Raw genomic sequence first — 21,209 nt, forward strand, 5'->3', positions numbered from 1 at the left:
TAATGTCATGTTGACATATTTGGGCTCCAGATAGATCTCTACTGGATCTCCACCCTAGTGTTACAGACTTGGCTTGTCTACCCCTTAAGTTTTTTGGACTGGAAAAAAATTTTACCCTGACTTTGCTTTGAAGAGTTGTTTTAAAATTATTTTTTGTATTAAATATACATAAATACATATTATGTATTAAAATTATTTAGAGAGGAGTGTTGTGAGAGTTCAGTTGAGTGGCTGTCCCTAATACATCATCTTGGCTCTGCCTGAAACATGTTGCCTGTAGCACTGAGAGATTAAGCAGCTTTTTTTTTTTTTAAATTAAAGCTTTTTATTTACAAAATGTATGCATGGTAATTTTTCCAACATTGACCCTTGCAAAATCTTTTGCTGCAAATTTTCTCTTCCTTCCCCCCACCCCCTCTCTTATCTGGCAGATAGTCCAATACATGTTAAATATATTAAAATATCCAATATATGTATACATATTTATACAGTTATCTTGCTGCACAAGACAAATCAGATCAAGAAGTAAGAAAAAGAAAACAAAATGCAAGCAAATAAAAACAGAGAGAGTGAGAATGCTATGTTGTGTTCCACACTCTGTTCCCACAAATCTCTCTCTTTGTGTAGATGGCAGAGGTTAAGCAGCATTTTGAAAGTCACATAGCTCTTAAGCATCTAAAGGAGGATTTGAACTCAGGTGTTCCTGACTCCAGGACCAGTGCTGTATTCACTAGCTGCCCCCCTGACAGTATTGCTTTTTGTGCTGCTTCTTCTGACCCCATATGAGCATTTACCCTAAATAACAACTATGCCAGTTCATTTCCCTATACAGTACATTACAATGATGTAGTAAAAACAAGAACTATAAAGCAATTCTTCCATAAATCTGGGCTGTCTTCTTCCACAAATACAATGCTTGTGGGAAAACTGGCTGAATAGCACAAAGGTACACATATAGGGACTACGTGCAGCTTCATCAACTCATCACTTCACGTACTGCATGTACTGGAAACTTTTTCTTTCTTCACTGAACCCTCTGCTGCCAGATTGGAGTTGTTCTGTATTGGATGTGACACACTTACTGAATGAAATCCCTAGACTTACTCTTCAGTGGGTATCCCTATTTTAAAAGACTGGATGAATTTGTCAAACATATTTAAAAGAAACCTAGCATGTCAGTGTTTGGGAAGAAAATTTAGAAAATTTAAGCTATTCCTTTCAGAATAAAATACTTAATGCTCTGATGTTCACAGCCCTTCATAACCAAGCTGTCTCCTACCTTTCCAGGTTTCTTACATCTTATTATTCAGCACTTATTGTTTGATTCAGTAACACTGACCTCCTGGCTGTTTCAAGAACAAGGCACGCCATCTCTCAGCTTTGGGCATTTCCTCTGGCTGTCTCTCATGCTTAGAATACTTTTTTTCATTTTTGCCTGCTGGCTTCTCTGGCTTCCTTAAAGTCCCAACTAAAATTCTGTCTTCTCTCACAAGTCTTCTTTTTCCCCCTGTTGATTATTTCCAACTTATCCCATGTCTAGCTTCTTTGTACATAGCTATTTGCATGTGAACCTTTTGAGAATAGGAACTATCTTTCCACCATTGATTACTAACAATTTATTTCATGTCTAATTTCTTTGTACATAGTTTGCATGTGAACCTTCCAAGAGAACCATCTTTTGCTTTTCTTTGTATTGCTAGCACTTGGCATAGTTCCTGGCATATAGTATTGATTTAATACGTATTTATTGGCTGGCTAATTAATTGATTGATATTTCTTTGGGGAGTGTTTTGGATGAAGCTGTGAAATTTCTGTACTTAGAGGCATCTAGATGGCACAATGATTGGAGTGTTATGTCTGTAGTCAGGAAGACACAATTTAAAAATATGGTTTTAGATACTTTTTAGTTATTTGATCCTGAGCAAGTCACTTAATCTCTATCTAACCCAGTTTTCTCTTCTGTAAAATAGGATGATATTAGCACCTACTTCCCAGGGTTGTTGATCAAATTAAATGTGTACAATCAGATTTATAAAGGCACACAGTGGGTACTTAATAAATGCTTATTTCCCCCCCTCCTTCTTTGTATCAATTCTGCTTTCCCATCTGCTAATCAGACAGATGCTGCTTCCCTGTAGTGGTAGAAATTTGATGTTTGAAATTTTTCTAGCGCAACTAGGTGGTAGAGCATCAACCAATCAGGAGGACCTAAGTTCAAATGTGGCCTCAGACTCTTGACACTTAACCAGCTATGTGATGCTGGGCAAGTCACTTAATTGTAATTACTGCCCCCCTTCAAAAATTTTTTTTTTCTCTAAACACTCATTCTCATTCCAACTAGTCTTTTCAGTTTTTCTGATTACACTGTCAACACATTATATATCAAAATGCTCCAGTGAAAGCTAACTCCTCTCCCTGTTACACAGATTCTTTCTTTTACCTTTACCTATTATTTGCCATTGTCTTACCACTGTCTGCCAGGTTCTTAACCTGATTTTCATGCACTTTAAAACACACACACACACACACACACACACACACACACACTGACAGTGATTACAAAATAATTGGCTTCTTTTTGTAATCTTTGGACAATATTTCAATTTATGTATTTTAAAATGTTAATATGAAAAAGAGTTCATAGACAGACTGCCAAAGGGATTCATGACACAAAAAATTAAGAAACTTCCCTAAACCAAGAGAATATTGTATACAGTAACAGCAATGTTTTAATGAGGATCAACTGTGAAAGACTTAGCTACTGTGATCAAGAGCCAAGATCTAAGACAATTCCAAAAGGACTCATGTTGAAAAATACTTTCCATCTCAGAGAGAGAACCAATGAACTTTGAATAGTTTGAGATTGAAGCATTTTTTCCTCCTTGACTTTTTTTGCTTCCTGTTAAGGGCCAGAACTCTGGACTTGAAACAAAGTATTTTCACAAGGTGCTAAATCAGTGGAATTGACAGAGACAATGGTTATTTAATTTAGCATGGTTCAATATTATAGATTTAATCTTACAACAAATAATAGTTTCCTAGTGATATAATGATTTGTTCATACTCAGTGTAGAGCATATAAGCTAGGAGCCTTAGCCAGGATACAATTTGGAGCGATTCAGAGGGCAGAGAAGACAGGCAGGAGCTCAAGCTCTTGGAACCAAAGAGAGAAGATAGGCCTCTAAGAAAGCTAACCAGGCCCCAGGAAAGGAGACAATACTTTGAAAGAGATAATAAAGGATTTGAACTTTAACCCCTGGCTACTAGTGTGGTGATTACTGAACGGAAAAGAAGGCTGCCCCAAAGACTTCCAGAGACTCCCAGGAAAACCAAACCAGAGAAGTTTACATTTTTCTCCTGCTTTCTTTTGTTTTAGAACATAGGGTGGTCACTCTCCCTGACTTCTCAAGAAGGTGAGACCCCTAAAAAGGAGGTGATCATGCCTTCCCTGACTCCTCAAAAAAGGGGTGAAAACCCATAAAAGGCGGTAATTCCACCCTCCCTGATGTCTCAGGAAGGGAGATGGAAACACCAAAGAGAAAGCCAGATTAGCAAGTTTCTAAAGGGTCTCACTTTAAACAGGTATACATAAATCCATCAGCATGGGAGGTATTACACATAATTACATAAATTACACAAGCACATAGTAACATAGGCTAGTAGTGACAAATAATATAAATCAACATGAGGAATTATACATATCCATAAGTCCTAGAAATAGTCCAAAAGGAATCTATTGTCCCATTACTTCATGTGACAGGAATCCAATGATTCCTGCAAGTTTTGAAGTCCTGCATCAGTCTTATCAGGTCTCAGAGAATCCAATGTTTCCTGCTGGTTTTGAAGTTCTGCAACAGACTCATTTTCAGTCATGCTCTCTCAGTGTCAAATGTTTATGTCTCCTTTGTTTCCAGGTTTTTCTCTTTTTTTCTGTCTCTCTCTGTTGCACAAGGCAAATATGGCTCATTGGCACTCATCTGATTCCTCCTCCATCTGTAGAAATACAAGCAAACCCTTTCTCCCAAGCAATTAACCTATCTAGTCCCTTCTATTTACCACTTTCTAAATCTCTCCTCATTACCTGGTAATTACATTGGAGCTGCTTGTACTGGACACTGCCCTTCTGTTGGGTTAAAAAGCCTGTTTTCTCCCCAATTATAATTCCTTTTTTCCCATATGTTTGCTTTTTGGCTGATTGATTATGTAATCCCTTTCTGCTATTTGATTGCTTCTCTGGTGATTGAGCATACCAGAGTCCTGAACTTCTAAAGACTCTCTGGGTGTAACCTTGGCTGCCATCATGCCCTATCTGTTTTTTGTTTGATGTCTTGGAGCTGGGCCCTGCCTCTCATTTCTCTGAGTCAATCTACATTCTGAGGCCCAGTAGAAACTTAGGTTGCATTTTGGACATGGGGTTTTAGGTCTTCTCTCACCCTGTCTTCTCATTCTATGTCTGTACCTACATTGGGCTTCCAGATGTCCAACTTTTCCACACTGAAAGCATTGGCGAGTCTCTCTAGAAGTCCCTTGCCAAGAAGGACCCTCTCTTCCCATATTAATTATACCCTGGGTATAATAAGCATTTGTAGCCACTGTGGCACAGTATCTTATGATCTCCTCTAAAGGAACATCTTTGTGTAGTCCCCATATAGTTCTTCTACAAACCTTTTTAGCATTTTCCTTACCCATTTGTCTTATCACAATTCTTGGAGCTGCAGTTTCTCCAATTGTTCTTGGGACAACTATTTGCAAATGTCCCACAAAATCAGCAAAAGATTCATTGAGATCTTGCTCTATTTTTGTGACGGCTTCACCTCTATCTTTTCTTGGGAGGGAGCCCCATGCTTTGATTGCAGCAGCAGCAATTTGCTCATATGCTGCTATGGGGTAATTAATCTGTGTTAAATTGTCTGCATACTGACCTTTACCTTCCTTTCTCCCTCTCTCCCTCTTTCTCCTTCCTTCTCCCTCCTTTTCTCATTTCCTCCTTTCTTCTTTCCCTCCTTCTCCCTCTCTTCTTTTCTTTTCTGCTTCCCTCTCACTCTCTCCCTCCTTCTCTTCCTTCCTGCTTTCCTGCCTTTTTCTTTTCTTCCTTTTTTTGCAAATATATGTTTTGCATGACTTCACATGTATAATGGACATTATACTGCTTTCCTGCTCAAAGGTGGGGGAAGGGAATAAGAGAATTTAGAACTCTAAAAAAAGAATTTAAAAAGTTGTTAAAAAGCAGCAAGCAGTAAAGAAAATGAATCTTAAAAAAAGAATTCCATCATAGAACTTTTAGTTTTTTCTATAGCTTTAGATCAATTTTATTTGATAATTTCACCTATGATAAGGCTTTCAAGGGTTGTTTTGAGGATCAGTTGAGATAAATTGATAATATTAATTATCAAAAGATAATACGTGAAAAAATGCTTTGTAAATCTTTTAAGAAATACACTAATTATTTTTGGTTTATCCAGACCTGGGATTTTATTTATGTAGGGACTTCATTGATAAAGAAAGGTCCTCTTACAATGCAAATTAGCAACTGGCTTACAGCTTATAGTCTTGGAGAGCTGCTGGGAGCACTAAGAAGTTAAATAACTTGCTAAGGGTCACATAGCCACTATTTGTTTGAGGTAGGAGCAGAATCTAGATCTTTCTAGTGTTTAGAAACTCTAAAGCTGGCGCTGTTTCTCCTCCATCACATTGCTTCTCTTGAACCTTATTTTTAGGATAAATGTTATCAACATTTGTCAATCAGCCATTAAGCATTTATTAAGTGATTACTATGTCTCACCCCCCTATCTCCCAGTAGATAAATACAGTCTGGATCAACATATTGGCCCAATCTGAAAATGTACTTCTTATTTATTCTATCCCTGTAGTCTCCTACTTCTTTGCCTTTTTTCCCCTTTTCTAGACTTTTACTTGCTTATCAGCCCTGATGGATTTAGTTATGATCTCTTTTCATATGACTCACATATACATGTACATATTGCATGAACACACACATACTTTCATATATTCACATGTACAGTGCACCCAAGAATAAAATGGGCAAAAACATACATATGTACACATACCTATGTAGATGTAGATGTATGTGTGCCTGTATATACATGCTTGTGAGTTTATGCCTACATATGGAAATGCAATCTTTTTTTGAATGCAAGTTTTTTTTTTTTTTTTTTTTTTTTTAATCACAAATCATGTATTGGCTGCTCAGATGGGATATCCTATGGGCATATCAAAGTCATCATGTCCTAAATAGAATTCTTCTCTAGTGTGGGGTGGAGGGAGAAAGACAAATCAGAAATTAAAATGTAACAGAAAATAAGTTAAAAATTAAGATTCTTTTAAAAGGGTCCCTGACAATGAGAACAAGACCATGATCTTGTAACCAAGGTGATGGAAGAGGGGGGTAGTCCTTTACTTTAAATCTTTTATAGCAGGGTATTTCTTTTCTCTACTTGGAAGACAGGTTTCTTTCTAGGAAAAAAAAAATTTCCATTAAAGACAAAAAAAAAACCCCACAGCTGTATAAAACTGTATAATAATGATTATTGTGAAAGTTTCAAAATGTTCTAAATACATGATTTTGTCTGAGTTTTTAAATAATTTTGAAATATGTACTCCAAATATCACCCCCCCCCCCATTTTACAAATGAGGAAACTGAGGTTAAGAAGTGAAGTGACTTGACTACATTTATCTAGCTAGTGATTATCGGAGATAGAATTTAAAAAAAAGTCTTCCTGACTCTAATGCAATAATTTCTCTACTGTGCTATCTATCATACCTTGCCCAAATAATCACAGTTATAAAAACTGAGATAGTATTAAGACTGAAATAGAGATTAAAAAAATTTTAAGAATAAATATTTGCTAATCATGCTACATAAATAAGAGAGTGATGAAAGCTACTTAAAAGAGTAGGCAGAGAACTCTACTGGTATCTCCTGAAAAAATCTATTACATTGGAAAATTTCTTTGTGGAGAATGTACAGAATATTGTGAATTAGAGTTACACAGGATGATAAGGAATGGATGGATTGTGTTCCTCATGACAGAGTACTCCAAATGAGAAAACTGAAGAATCCCCACTTAGGTTGTAGTCTGAAGGTTATGGAATTGGAGTACTGTATAGGAGTTAAGAGTCCAACTCGTTGTGACGATCCTTAAGACACTTGAAGGGAAGGGAACAAAATCAGCTATCACTTTACTATGTTCTTGGTTTAGTCAGAATTTAGTTAAGTCCATTAAGTTCAGTACCATATTGGATAAACTCAAATCCTGTCTCAAAGTTAGGAACTGGTCAAGAAATTTAGTTTTACTAAATGCCTTAAAGGGTTCTTTAGTATTAGGAGTGATCTGGCCACGGTTTGAAGGCCATGACAATATAGTGGAAATGGTGGTTAGTCAAACCATAAAGTTCTGAAAAATGAAAAAGCAGAGTCCCACTGCCTTTTTTTTTTGGGGGGGGGGGGCTTACATCTAACACACTGCAGCATCTCTACTATGTTTTTGACACTTTAGTTCCTTGGTTTTGTGTGCTGTTTCATCACTTGAAATACTAACTAGACAAATAGTTTTTCTAAAATATATTACATAAAATGCTGGTTGTTTTCTTGCTGGAGGGTAAAAACTTTAATTTAGTTTTAACATTTGCCTGAGCCTTAAATGTATTCTACACTCTTCATTTCAGATCACCCTTATTTTGTGGCTGTCCAGTTCCATCCTGAATTTTCTTCTAGGCCAATGAAACCTTCTCCTCCATACCTGGGTCTATTGCTTGCAGCAACTGGTACACTTAGTGCTTACCTGCAACAAGGCTGTAAACTGTCTCCAAGGTAATTTGTTTAGTGTTTGCAACAGTGATACAATTGCTATTTCATTTCTAGAGCTTTCCTGTGTAACTAGTACATATAGAGAAGTAAAGAAAGACTTAAATTTTTCTTTAGTAGAATATACTAATATTAACAAATTAAAGGTCTTCTTTAAAACCTCATTATGGCAAAGAGATGGTAATATGTATATATGTATATCTATATTTATATTTCCATATTAGCCGTATTGCAAAAAAAAAAAAAAAATAAAGAGGGTGATTATATTCTTGAACGTTATGACTAGAACACAAGTTCTCACAGATTTTCACAAGATGAAATACAAACTTGAATAGACTGTGTGATTATTTGAGAACCAGCCTGATTAAATATGAAGGGGCTCCACAATTCATCTTTTAAAAGTGTGTGTGTGTGTGTGTGTGCACGTAGAGTTCTAGTGGGGTGCCTTATATATATATATTATGTAATAAATATTTGCTAAATAAACATTGAGATATGTCTAGTTAGTAGCAGATGGATTATAGTCTGTGTTAAAATGATAGGTCCTTGAAATATTACTACCATGATATTCATACCTTCTAACAGATTGATTTTTACACTTATCACTATAAAGTTACTTTCTTGAAAATGACAAAAGTTGGAAATAGCACTGGAAGGTTGTAGAAAAACAAGAACATTATTGCATTGGTTGTGGAACTGTACATTCTGGAAAGCAATATGCAGATGAAGAGACTAAAATGTCCATGCTGTTTGACCCAGAGATTCCACTGCTTCATTCTCATGGAGGTCATTGATAAAAATAAGGGTTATTATACACCCAAATATTTGTAGTGACACTTTTTATGGTCACCAAGAATTAGACATCAAGTATATTCCCATAGATTGGGAAGTGACTAATAAGTTGTGGCACTTGATGACAAATGGGAACAGAGAGCAGGTAGAACTCATTTTGCTTCTATTTTCCTTGCCAAAAGAATTGATTTTGGTTTTAGGAAAGACAAATAGGGAGTTGATAACCATAATAATGAATAATGACATGCTTATCCAATTTGCAAATGACATCAACCTGGGAGGGACCACTAACATTTTGGATTTTAGAATCAGAATTCAAAAAGATCCTGACAGGCTATAACATTGGGCAAAATCTAATTAGCTGAATATGATCGATTATTGGGCTGTGAGAATTTGATTAATACAGATAACCGTGGGAAGACATAGGAACTGATGCAAAGTAAAGTGGGCAGAGCCAAGAAAGTGATGTACACAAAGATTTTACAACAGTGTAAAAGAAAAACATTTGGCTCTTATTTGTCATAATTTAAGAAGGAGAGGGAAGAAAGGGTCAGTCTCTAAATCATTTTTTATGGGCACGTGTCATTATATTCTATCCCTTTTTCTTTGAAAATGCTGTATCAGCATTAAATCATTTCTCTGCTTACAAAGGAAGGCAACTCTTAGCTCACTTAGGATTGCTTAAATAGCTAGGATAGGGGCAGCTAGCTGGTGCAGTGGATAGAGCACGAGCCCTGAAGTCAGGAGGACCTGAGTTCAAATCTGGCCTCAGACACTTAACACGTCCTGGCTGTATGACCCTGGACAAGTCACTTAACCTTCATTGCCTTAGCCAAAAAAAAAAAAAAAAAGAAGAAGAAGGAAAGAAAAGGAAAAAGAAGTAGCTAACATATTGACTAAGAGATATGAATGGAAATACTCATAGTATCACAGAATTTCTGAACTGGGAGGATGCTGAGTGGATCCCTAGTCTAAGACCTGAAATAGAATTTTTTTTTTTTTTTTTTTTTTTTTTAATAACATAGTCAACCAGTGTTTATGAAACCTTTGCTTGAAAGTGAGCCCATTACCTCCTGAGGCAGCACAGCTCATTCATATTTGGGTAGCTCTAGTGGTTAGGAATTTTTGGTTTTTTTGTTTGTTTGTTTGTTTTGGTTTTTACTGATATCAGATCTAAATTTAACCATTTGCTCTTAATTCTCCTCTCTGGGGTCAAACATCTCACACTCCTTCCATGTGGCAGTCCACATATTTGAAGACAGTTATCATATCTTCCTAGAATGGTCTCTAGGTTAAACATTGTGAATTCTTTCAATTGCTTCTCATATGTTATGAATTAGGATCATTCATTGTCCCTGTCTCTCATCTGAGAACACTTTCTTGCTTGTCAATAACCTTTCTAACATATGATGTCCATAGTTAAGCGCAAGGTTTTGGAGGTATTCTTACTAGAGCGGAGCACAACAGAATTATCACATCCTTGTTCTTTCAGATTAGACCTAAACTAATTCAATTTTATCATGCTAGTCATTCATATTAAAACTTGTAACCTACTAAAATCCTCAGATCCTTTTTTAGATGAACTGTTGTCTGGTCATTTCTCCTTATGCTTGCAATTTTTAAAGCCAAGTGAATTTACTCTTAGTAAGATTCAACTAATTAAATTTTGTCTGGTGTTATAGCTTTTCAGGATCTTTTTGGATCTTGATTCTGGAATCTAAAGTGTTAGTAGTCCCTCTCAAATTAATATCATTTGCAAATTGGATAAGCATGCCATTATTCATTATTATGAGGATTAACTCATATAGTATTTTTTTTATTTTTATTTAATAGCCTTTTATTTACAGGTTATATGCATGGGTAACTTTCCAGCATTAACAATTGCCAAACCTCTTATTCCAATTTTTCACCTCTTACCCCCATCCCCTCCCCTAGATGGAAGGATGACCAGTAGATGTTAAATACATTAAAATATAAATTAGATACACAATAAGTATACATGACCAAAACATTATTTTGCTGTATAAAAAGAATCAGACTCTGAAATATTGTACAATTAGCTTGTGAAGGAAATAAAAAATGCAGGTGGGCATAAATATAGGGATTGGGAATTCAATGTAATGGTTTTTTAACACATATAGTATTAAGAATTGAGTAGTTATGAGTAAAAACTCCATAGAAAGGAATTTGTCTTTTCTATTTCCCAAATCAATTCCTTTGGCAAGGAATAGAGAAGCAAAATGAGTTTTACCTTCTTTCTGTAACCATTTGACATGACATCATTATATCCATCTTATCCATTTGTATCTATTTCAGATAATAGTTCCACCCCTTCTTTGAATCTCCTCTTTACTCTATTAATTGCTTTTTTAAAAGTCCTAATCCATTTATTATCTGTAGTTTTCTTCAGACTCTCAGATTCATCATATACTGAGGTTTAATATTCCCATGCATTCACAGTAGATATAACAAAAATATGTGTATGTGTATATAAAATATAAATTATATATTCACACACATATAATTAATAGGATAATAATAATATAGTTTATAATTTACATAAATAATATTTGCTACATAAACATGTTATTAATAGCAATTGTTCTCTAATAATATAACAATACAATATATGATATATGATATCACCTATGTCAGAGAATTTGTGAGGATGAAGTGATTCACAGTCTTTAAAATGCTATTTAAATGTTAGTTGTGATGATACCAGACGTGCCATCTTCTATTATCTGCCCTTGCTTTGATCTCCTGTAGTTGACAATTTATAATCTACGTTGCCTGATGTTTTCTGTGCATTCACTTTTGTCTTTTTAGACAACTCTCCTTTTACATCAGAATTGTTTCTTTGTCCTTAAAATTACATTCTTGAGAGTCCTGGATTGGAATTCTTTGGTAGAATTTTCATTCATGAGAGTTTTCGTGTCTTTGAAGTGTTGGAAATTTGCTTTCCTAAAACTTAAGGATCATGTCAAATTATTCCCGGATTTCTTACTTTCTTTTAAAAATTCGAGAAAGTGGTCACTTACCTCATCCACTCCAATAATCAGTTCTTGCCTATGAGAGGTAAGAATCAGATCAAGAATAAAGTTTTCTCTTGTTGGTTTTTGAAGGAAGATTATCATAAAAACAGGTAAAGAAATTATTAACTGCATTGCTTTTAATAGCATGAAAACATGAGCAGATATCAGACAGCTGAGGTCTTCTTTCACTAATGTACCATGAGTCACGTTTGTGCTCTTTATCCTCCTTTTACCCAAGTGGTCTGTGGTATGTACTCTGATTATAATATTATTTCTGTCTCTAACTCTGTTGATCTTCACCAAAATGCTTTTCTTCACATGAATATATCTTTTAAATTTAAAATGCTTTCTTTTTTCCTCACTCTTTTAACTTACTTTGTTTCTTTTGAATAAGTCCTTTCAAAGCCATATTCTAGTCTCATATAATAAGGATTTATTGCATGACTTCTGCTGGGAACTTGGAATACAAAGACAAAAATACAAAGAAAATAGCCCTTGGTTTTAGGGAGCTTATATTATTTAGGGACATTATGTCTTATTCCAGGAAGCTTCAGTGGTGCCATTGAAATCAAATTTACTTCTCAATGTAAGGCTCTTTATTTCATCTGTTTTGTTTACTTTATACTGTTTGGGGAAGGGGCAATAGGAATAAGAATCTAAGTAGTGCCAGCTATGCTAGATACTATGCTAAGTGCTTTTTACAAATATCTTATATAATCCTCACAATAACCCTGGGAGATAGGTGCAGTAGCAATAGATATCCCTATTCTACAGTGGAGGAAACTGAGGCAAACGGGTTATGTGACTGTTGGGTTTGAATTCAGGTCTTCCTGATTCCAGATTTAGTTGACCCATAAATGTCCCCTAAAAAGAGTTGAGATTGAGCAGAAGCTAGTTGCATATTCCCTGGATCATATCCAGCTGTTTTAAATGTCCCCTAAAAAGAGTTGAGATTGAGCAGAAGCTAGTTGCATATTCCCTGGATCATATCCAGATGTTTGATTATAATAGCTAGCCTTAATATAGCACTTTAAGGTACATAAAGCACTTAACAAATACTGTGCCATTTTATCCCCATGACAACCCAGGAGAGAAGTGGTATTTATTTCAGACATATATGAATAAAAGGGGATCATAGTTTACCTTCTTTAACTGCAGTCATCATATGTTTTACATGTTTTGCCTATTGCCTGATTCATATGGTATAGATTATGCAGAATAAGCCATTTCTTCATTTAAGAAACTAATATATGTTGTAGATTTTACAGAGTAAGCCATTTCCTCATTTAAGAAATTGAGAATTGATCCAGCATGTAGAGATCATCTTTATAATTTATTTTTATTTAGTACTTTGTTTTAAAAGAAAATCTTTCCTCATAAAAATCTTCTTGGAATAGGAAGGGAAAGTATTATTTCTATATCACAGATGAGAAAACTAATATTAAGAGAGATAGCAGAACCAAAAGGACAATCTAGTTCTCTGACTCCTAGACTCTTGTGCATCACACTGAGATTCTATAGCATAGTGTTTGCTAAAAACACAATGGCTTCAGCAGCAGAGTGGTAATTATAATGTGGCTCTGCCTTTGATCTCCTGCTCTTTGACAGTGCTTGTTCCCTGCATGCCTCACATCCTCCTGTGTAAAATAACATAAGAGAACAAACTTGCTTCATAGGTTGGTTTGGAGAAATAATTCATAAAAAAAATCTGTCTTCTTGTAATTTGCAAGTGCAAAGTCATATAGAAATGTAAAGCCTTAAATGGATATGATATGGCCGTGGGTGGGCTGTCTGCCTGTATGAAGCTTTTCTGCACAACAGGCAGGGGAACCTAACAATCTCTGCATAAGTCCTTGGAAGACTTCTCAGAAAATAAGTTGCTTCTAGATGTCTCCTAGGTCTTAGAAGCACCAGGCAAACAAATTACTCTAGAACTCAGCTCAAAGATTCTGCCTTGCATCTAAGGCAAGTAATTCCCATGTGCTGGGTTCATGAATGAGATTTCTTCCTCATATCTTTTTGTTTGATTAAGGAAAGCCCTAAGCAAAAGAAGAGGCTTCTAGGTGGTAGGGGAGCGTACTGGGCCTGGAGTCAGAAAGACTCATTTTCATGAGCTCATATCTGACTTCAGATACTAGCTGTGTGACCCTGGGCAAATCACTTAACCCTATTTGCCTCAGTTTCTTCATCTGTCAGATAAGCTGGAGAAGGAAATAGCAGACCATTCCGGAATCTTTGCTAAGAAAACAGCATGGATAGGCTTAAAGTGCGATTAACTAATCAATCAGTTAATTAATTAAATTGAAGGTCAAGGGTCTGGTGTGCTATGATTCACACATGACTGAATGACTAAACAATGACAATAACTGGCAATAATACATGGCGGCACTGACAGGATGTAGAGATCATCTTTATAATTTAAAATTATATATAATTATATGTAATATATAAATATATATAATATAAAATTAGAAAATCCTTAAAAAGGGTTTACAAAATGCTTTAAATAGTTTATTTCCTTTGGTCTACTGTTTTACCCAATATAATAAGTTGTTTAAATAAGAACTTTCCTGGGCTTTTTTCTTTGAGGATGTAATACTTAGGAGTGATTGACTGTCTTGCCCAAGAGCTATCTAATGTTATGCTTGCTAGTTTCTGAGATGAGGAATTTTGGAAGGACTCTTCACTCTGTGTGCTCTTCTTTATCTGGAATACTAGATTAATGTTACAATTTTGGTCACTAGTGCCATAAAATGAGCTGGGATGGGAGAATTATATATTTATATCTTTAAAAAAAACAAACTTTTGGTTTTTGTATCATTTTATTTTCAAATATATCCCTCTCCTTCCCTTAGGAGAGACCCATCCATGCTATGAAGAATAAAAAAGAAAGAAAAAAAATTTTTTTTAGCAAAGTTAATCAATGTGCCCACCAATTCTGACAACGTATAGCATATTCCATAATCATAGTCCAAAAAAGGAAGTGAATGGTGTTTTCTCATCCTTTGTTCTGGACCAATTTTAGTTGGACTCTAAGTTGGTGGAGTTTCTTAGTAATTTAACCATCTTGTGACTCAACTTGAAAGAAAGGATTTTATGGCTTTGAGATGAATAACTTTGTAAGAGTATAGATCTGGTGATTCTCCACCATTATTCAGTATGTTCATTTTGATATCTTTAAACTGTGAACAGGGGATGCTGATAACTTTAGCTAAATACATCTGTGCCTGGAGCCTCTGAATAATGCCTAAAGAAAATTTTGTTGCTCAGGGACTGAAAAGCTTAGAAGAATGGAGGTAGGAAGCTAATTTAAACTGAAAACCTAACATTTCATATACCTACAAAATGACAACAACTTAGCTAATTCATTTTAGTTAGTTCAGAGATAGTCAAGTGGTGATATTTTAAAAGCATAATAAATTCCAGTAAGATAATCTTAGGCTAATATTTCTAGACACTTAATTTTTTGTTTCTACTTGTGCTGCATATGGCTGACAAACTGAGACATTTTAATTAGTTAAGAAAAAAAAATTAGTGTTCATACCATTAAGAAACTGGATCTAACATTTGATAGGATGATTCTTTTTTTCTTTCTTTTTTTTTTTTTTTTTTAAATTAAAGCTTTTTATTTACAAAACATTTGCATGGATAATTTTTACATTGACCCTTGTAAAGCCTTCTGTTCCAAATTATCCCCTCCTTTTCCCCATCTCCTCCCTTAAATGGCAGGTAGTCCAATACATGTTAGATCCAATATATGCATACATATTTATACAGTTGTCTTACTGCACAAGAAAAATTGGATCAAGAAGGAAGGGAAAAAAAGAAACTGGAAGGAAAACCAAATGCAAGCAAACAACAACAGAAAGAGTGAGAATGCTATGTTGGATCCACACTCAGTTCCCATAGTCCTCTCTCTGGGTGTAGATGGCTCTCTTTTTCACTGAACAATTGGAATTGGTTTGAATCATCTCATTGTTGAAGAGAGCCATGTACATCAAAATTGATCATTGTATAGTCTTGCTGTGTATAATCTCCTGGTCCTGCTCATTTCATTTAGCATCAATTCATGTAAGTCTCTCCAAGCCTCTCTGAAATCATCCTGTTGGTCATTTCTTACAGAACAATAATATTCCATAATATTTATATACCATAATATACTCAGCCATTCTCCAATTTATGGGCATCCATTCAGTTTCCAGTTTTTTTGCCACTGCAAACAGGGTTGCCATAAACATTTTTGCACATTGGGTCCCTTTCCCTCCTTTAAGATCTCTTTGGAATATAAGCCTAGGATGAGCCTTTTTTCAAAAAAAATTTTTTTTTGTGTAAACAAAAAAAATTTAACTTTTTTTATTTTTAATTTAGAGTTCCATATTCTACCTCCCTACTATATTCTTCTCTTCCTTTCCTTCTCTCTCCTCCTTCTTCCTTGGGAATACAAGCAGTTTGATATACATTATAGAGATCATGATCATTTGTACCACTATCATTGACTCTAGGTGTCACAGTGGTTAGAACATTGAATTTGGGATCAGGACATTGGAGTCCCAATGTGGCCTTAGACAAATATTAGCTGTAGGAGCCTCAGCAAGTCACTTAATTGTTTTCTACCTCAGTTTCTTCATCTGCAAAAGGGAGACAATAACACCTACCTCCCAGGATTGTTGTAAAGATCAAATGATATAATATTTGAAAAGTGCTTTAACCTATATAAATGTTAGATATTATTAGTATCTTCTCAAGGGATAATTGGAGACAGTTAGTTGGTATAGTTGGGATAGAGCCAGAACACATACTAAGGAAAACCAAGGTTTAAAATATGCCTTAGAATAATCTTCACACGCCGGAAGTTTCTATGAAAGGGAGGTGTGGCTGCGCCTACGGAGCGGAAGATGGAAGCGGAGGCGGCTGGGACTAATGTGGTGGCCATGTCGGCTCTCCAGGCTCTGGATCCTGGTGTCACGGTCGGGGTAGAGCCGGGGTCCGCAACAGCCGCCACCTCCGGGTCTCCTGGGGCCCCGCCCTCACTTCCCGGAATCTGTTCCATCCCATCAGCGCTGAGGATGAGGAGCAGCAGCCTACGGAGATCGAGTCCCTGTGCATGAATTGTTATGGCAACGGAATGACTCGTCTTCTGCTCACCAAGATTCCCTTCTTCAAAGAGATCATTGTGAGCTCTTTCTCCTGTGAACATTGTGGCTGGTCCAACACAGAGATTCAGTCTGCAGGCAGGATCCAGGAACAGGGTGTGCGCTATACCTTGTCTGTCAGGGTTCCTGAGGACATGAACCGAGAGGTGGTAAAAACAGATTGTGCCACAGCAAGGATCCCAGAGTTAGACTTTGAGATTCCTGCTTTCAGCCAAAAAGGAGCTCTGACCACTGTTGAAGGATTAATTAGTCGTGCCATCTCTGGTTTGGAACAGGATCAACCAGCCCGAAGGGCAAAAGGAGAAACCATGGCTGAGAAAATTGATGAGTTTATTGCCAAGTTGAAGCAGCTGAAGTGAGTGGATTCCCCATTCACTTTTATCATTGATGATCCCTCAGGGAACAGCTTTGTGGAGAATCCTAATGCTCCTCGGAAAGATGATGCTCTGGTGATCACATGCTACATCAGGACTCCTCAGCAGGTGGGCTCAAGATTGAAGAGCCAGAAGAGAAGTCCACTGACCCCGTGGAAGATCTCAGGAATGAAGTGTTACAATTCAACACAAATTGCCCCGAGTGCAATGCTCCTGCCACTACCAACATGAAATTAGTGCAAATCCCCCACTTTAAAGAAGTTATCATCATGGCGACAAAATTGTGAGAATTATGGGCACCGGACTAATGAGGTAAAGTCAGGTGAAGCAGTAGAGCCCTTGGGCACCAGGGCTCTTCAAATCACGGATCCCTCAGACATGACCAGGGATATACTGAAGTCTGAGACATGCAGTGTGGAAATACCAGAACTGGAATTTGATTTGAGCTAGGCATGGGTGCCCTTGGAGGCAAGTTTACCTTGGAAGGACTGTTGAAAGATATCTGTGATCTGGTGACCAGGAACCCCTTCACACTGGGTGATAACGCCAACCCTGATCGCACAGAAAAGTTGGAGGAATTTAACCAGAAGCTGGATGAGATTATAGAGGGTAGAATGAAAGCTCATTTTATTCTGGATGATCCAGCAGGAAACTGCTACTTACAGAATGTGTATGCCCCTGAGGAGGACCCAGAGATGAAGGTGGAGCGCTACAAATGCACATTTGACCAGAATGAGGAACTGGGGCTCAATGGCATGAAGAGAGAGGGCTATGAGATGGAACTGGCTTCATGGCGGTAGCAGTGGGCAAAGGGGCAGGTCAGACACCAGAGCTGCCTGTGGCCTCATGGTTATTATTACTATTGTAATAGGTTAGAGGGACGGGGGACTGGAGAACAGGGGCTTTCTCTTGGATGGGAAGACCTGGTCTGAGTCCATGAAGGTGTACACACTTTCAAAACAATTCATGATGCAAATGCACGTCTATTGTGTTACTGACCTTATTTTGGAGGTTTTTATTGGTTTGTTTAGAAAGTTGGGATTGAACTTTGTGGCCAATAACTACCATTTTTTTTCCTTCCCTATTTATCCTTTTTCTGTAAGAATGGGGATCCGAGGAGCTGCTTCTGGGTCAGATTAGAGTAATGAAGGAGTTGGGGCACAACCAAGAATTGGCATTCTATAGATATTAATTCTAGTTTTCAAAAATGAGAGGAGTCATGTTGGGGGTGGGGATAGTAGCATCTTGGGATTGGGCAGAAAAAAAAATTGCCAATAAAATTGCTGCTTTTAAACAAAAAAACAAAAAAATAAAAAATAAAATAAAATATGCCTCAGACAATTATGTAACTGTGGACAAGTAATTGAATCTTAGCTTCTGTTTCTTTATCTATAAAATGGGAATTATAGCAGCCATAATATTTACTCACGTGATGGTTGTGAGATTCAGATGTGATAATGTATGTAAAGTGTTTTCTAAGCTGCAAAGCACTACAGAAATATCAAATGTCTTAAACTCAGAATGTACGATGGGGTGAGAGTATTAACACAGTTATTCATGCAGAGATTAGTTCATATCATTGCAAACAACTTCACTTAATCACCACATTTGCATTTCTCATATTCTTTTTTTAATGATGAAGTGGACAAAATGTCATGAGCAGAGGTAATTCTCATCTTTCCCTGGAAACTCAGAACAAAGGAACAAACCAGGAGTGAAGCAGTGATCCAAAAGCCAAGCCATTCATTTTCTGGGAAAACGTAGTGATTTCATTTAGAAGTTGAACCATTGTAGGTTAATTTCCACAATAAGACCACCAAAAATAGCTCAGAAAGCACCTTAGTTTGCAAATATCTGACTTATTCCAAGTAGAAAAGATGATTGCCAAAGAAAACAATGGATTGGAATATAAACCTTTCTGTAAAATCTTTATAAAGAAGGATGACAGGCAATCATGATCAGTATTATCTCATAAAACAGAGAAACAGAAGTTAAAATTAGGAAAACTTGGCAATTATCTAACTATGCAAAATCATTTCAAGGGTATTCAAGGATGAAAATGAAAAAAAGGATTACAAACAGAAGAAAAATAGATAAGATTTGCCCAAAATAATCCCAAAGACCCCAAAATTTCAAGAAACTTTTTTCTACCAGTGATAATTGAACAGTTATACTTGGATCATAGCCCTTTGTGTGCTTTTGAAGAGATAAAAATGGTCTTAGAACTAAGAATAGCTTTAGAGCAGAAACAGGAAAAGCAACTGGAATGGACTAAATATATTAGAGGAAAAACATGTTTGGAAAAATTCATTTCTGAGGGCATTAGAGGACAAATAGATTATTTTTCTGATGGAAGGAAAGATACCAAAGATGTGGGTAAAACCTTAGACCTTAATAATAATATTATTAACTACTGCTGTATATAGCTACTCTCCCATTTATATAAAAATTTGTAGGAAAATTAACTGTATTTAATGAAGGTAGCATTAAGGAGCAAGCAGGTCTTCTTAAATGACATTCAGCAATGAACCACATCTTTACCATATACAAAAATGATGTCATGAATATCGACTTCCTTTGTGGGTTTTGTTGATAGGTCTTGTATAGGAAGGTATCTCCCATGTTTGCATTATTCACAATTCCTTGAAGGATAAAAGAGAAATAACCTTATTCAGTGACTCTGATAATAAACATCATTTGAGGAAGATGTATATTGGCCAGGAGCTCTGTATTCTGCACAATGAGGGAAATGATTTAGGGCAGAGTGCAGGTTGCATTTTCAGTGGATGGTTACATCTTCCAGATATTCCTATTTGAAAATAACACTGTGTTACTAGAATTAAGCCCCAAGATACCACAAAACCTGACAGATACTTATACTCACTCAAAATAGTATGGCCTGTGCATCCAAATAGTAAAGACCAAATGGATGAGCAAGGTCATGCATTTGGATAGAAACCATAGGGAGCTTATCTAGCAGTATGTATAGGGTAGACAATACAGATGGACAGTGAACTGGACCCAGAATTGAATAGCAAAAGGAAAAGGGACTGTATTGCTTTTAGGAAATTGCAAATCTTTCTTACTGATTCCAAGTTTCCTATGAAAATAAACCCTCATTTTTCTTAAAATAAAGCCCCATTTTTCTTTCTTTTTCTTTTTGGAAAGAATTTTGTTTTATATTTTTGTATAATTATTTTTAATGTATTTTTTCTAGTTATATGTGTAGACAAATTTTAGCATTCATCAAAAAATTTTGAGTTCCAAATTTTATCCTTCTTTCCCCTCATATTTCCCCTCCTTAAGATGGTAAGCAGTTTGATACAAGTTATATATGTGCTGTCATGTAAAACTCTTCCCTATTAAGTCATGTTGTAAAAAAAGAAAGACTAAAAGACAAAAACCACCAAAAATTTTAAAAAGTAAAAATTGTATACTTTGATCTGTATTCAGACTCCATCAGTCCTTTCTCTGAAGGTGAATAGCATTTTTCATCATAAGTTGTTTGGAATTGTCTTAGATCATATTGCTTATAACAGTTAAGTCATTCACATTTGATTGTCATATAATATTGCTGTTTCCATATAACTTCTTTTCAAATAGCCTGTCATTTAGTATTTGTTTGCTCTGAAGGTCATAGTCAGGCAAACTGGCTATTTGGGTGGAATTGCTCCACCCACATGCTGGAGCAATAGACTTTCTGTTCATCAGAATAGAGGGCATAGTTCCATATCAATTAACCTCTTTTTAAGATACTTCTAGATATAAAATTATCATCTGGAAAAGTATTAGGCAACAACAATTTAAGTTAAATTATGTTAAGTGTTTAATAAAGAAAATCTGTTTTTTTGGGGAGGCAATTTGAAAGATCACTGAATTTAAATTAAAGGATTCTTATTAGGATATTGATTCTGCCATGTACCTGTGTGATCTTTGGGCAAATTCTTCTTTCTGGGCCTTAGTTTACTCATCTGTGAAATAATGTAATTGGGTTAGGTGACATCTGATGTTGCTTCCAGCTATAATTCT

The 21,209-nt window shown here is 36.0% G+C and overlaps 1 protein-coding gene and 1 pseudogene across 3 annotated transcripts in view; both read left to right on the forward strand.

Annotated features, from left to right (window-relative positions):
* CTPS2 (CTP synthase 2) overlaps window positions 1-21,209 on the forward strand; it is a 156,375-nt gene that overhangs the window by 121,505 nt on the left and 13,661 nt on the right. For all 3 annotated transcript variants that reach the window (XM_031958951.1, XM_031958952.1, XM_031958953.1), the window contains one exon: window positions 7,688-7,832. In XM_031958951.1, the coding sequence (XP_031814811.1) occupies window positions 7,688-7,832 (145 nt within the window). The remainder of the gene's footprint in view (window positions 1-7,687; window positions 7,833-21,209) is intronic.
* Window positions 16,359-18,183, forward strand: LOC105749982 (annotated as a pseudogene).

This window comes from Sarcophilus harrisii, chromosome 3, assembly GCF_902635505.1.
Source record: "Sarcophilus harrisii chromosome 3, mSarHar1.11, whole genome shotgun sequence".
NCBI lineage: Eukaryota > Metazoa > Chordata > Mammalia > Dasyuromorphia > Dasyuridae > Sarcophilus > Sarcophilus harrisii.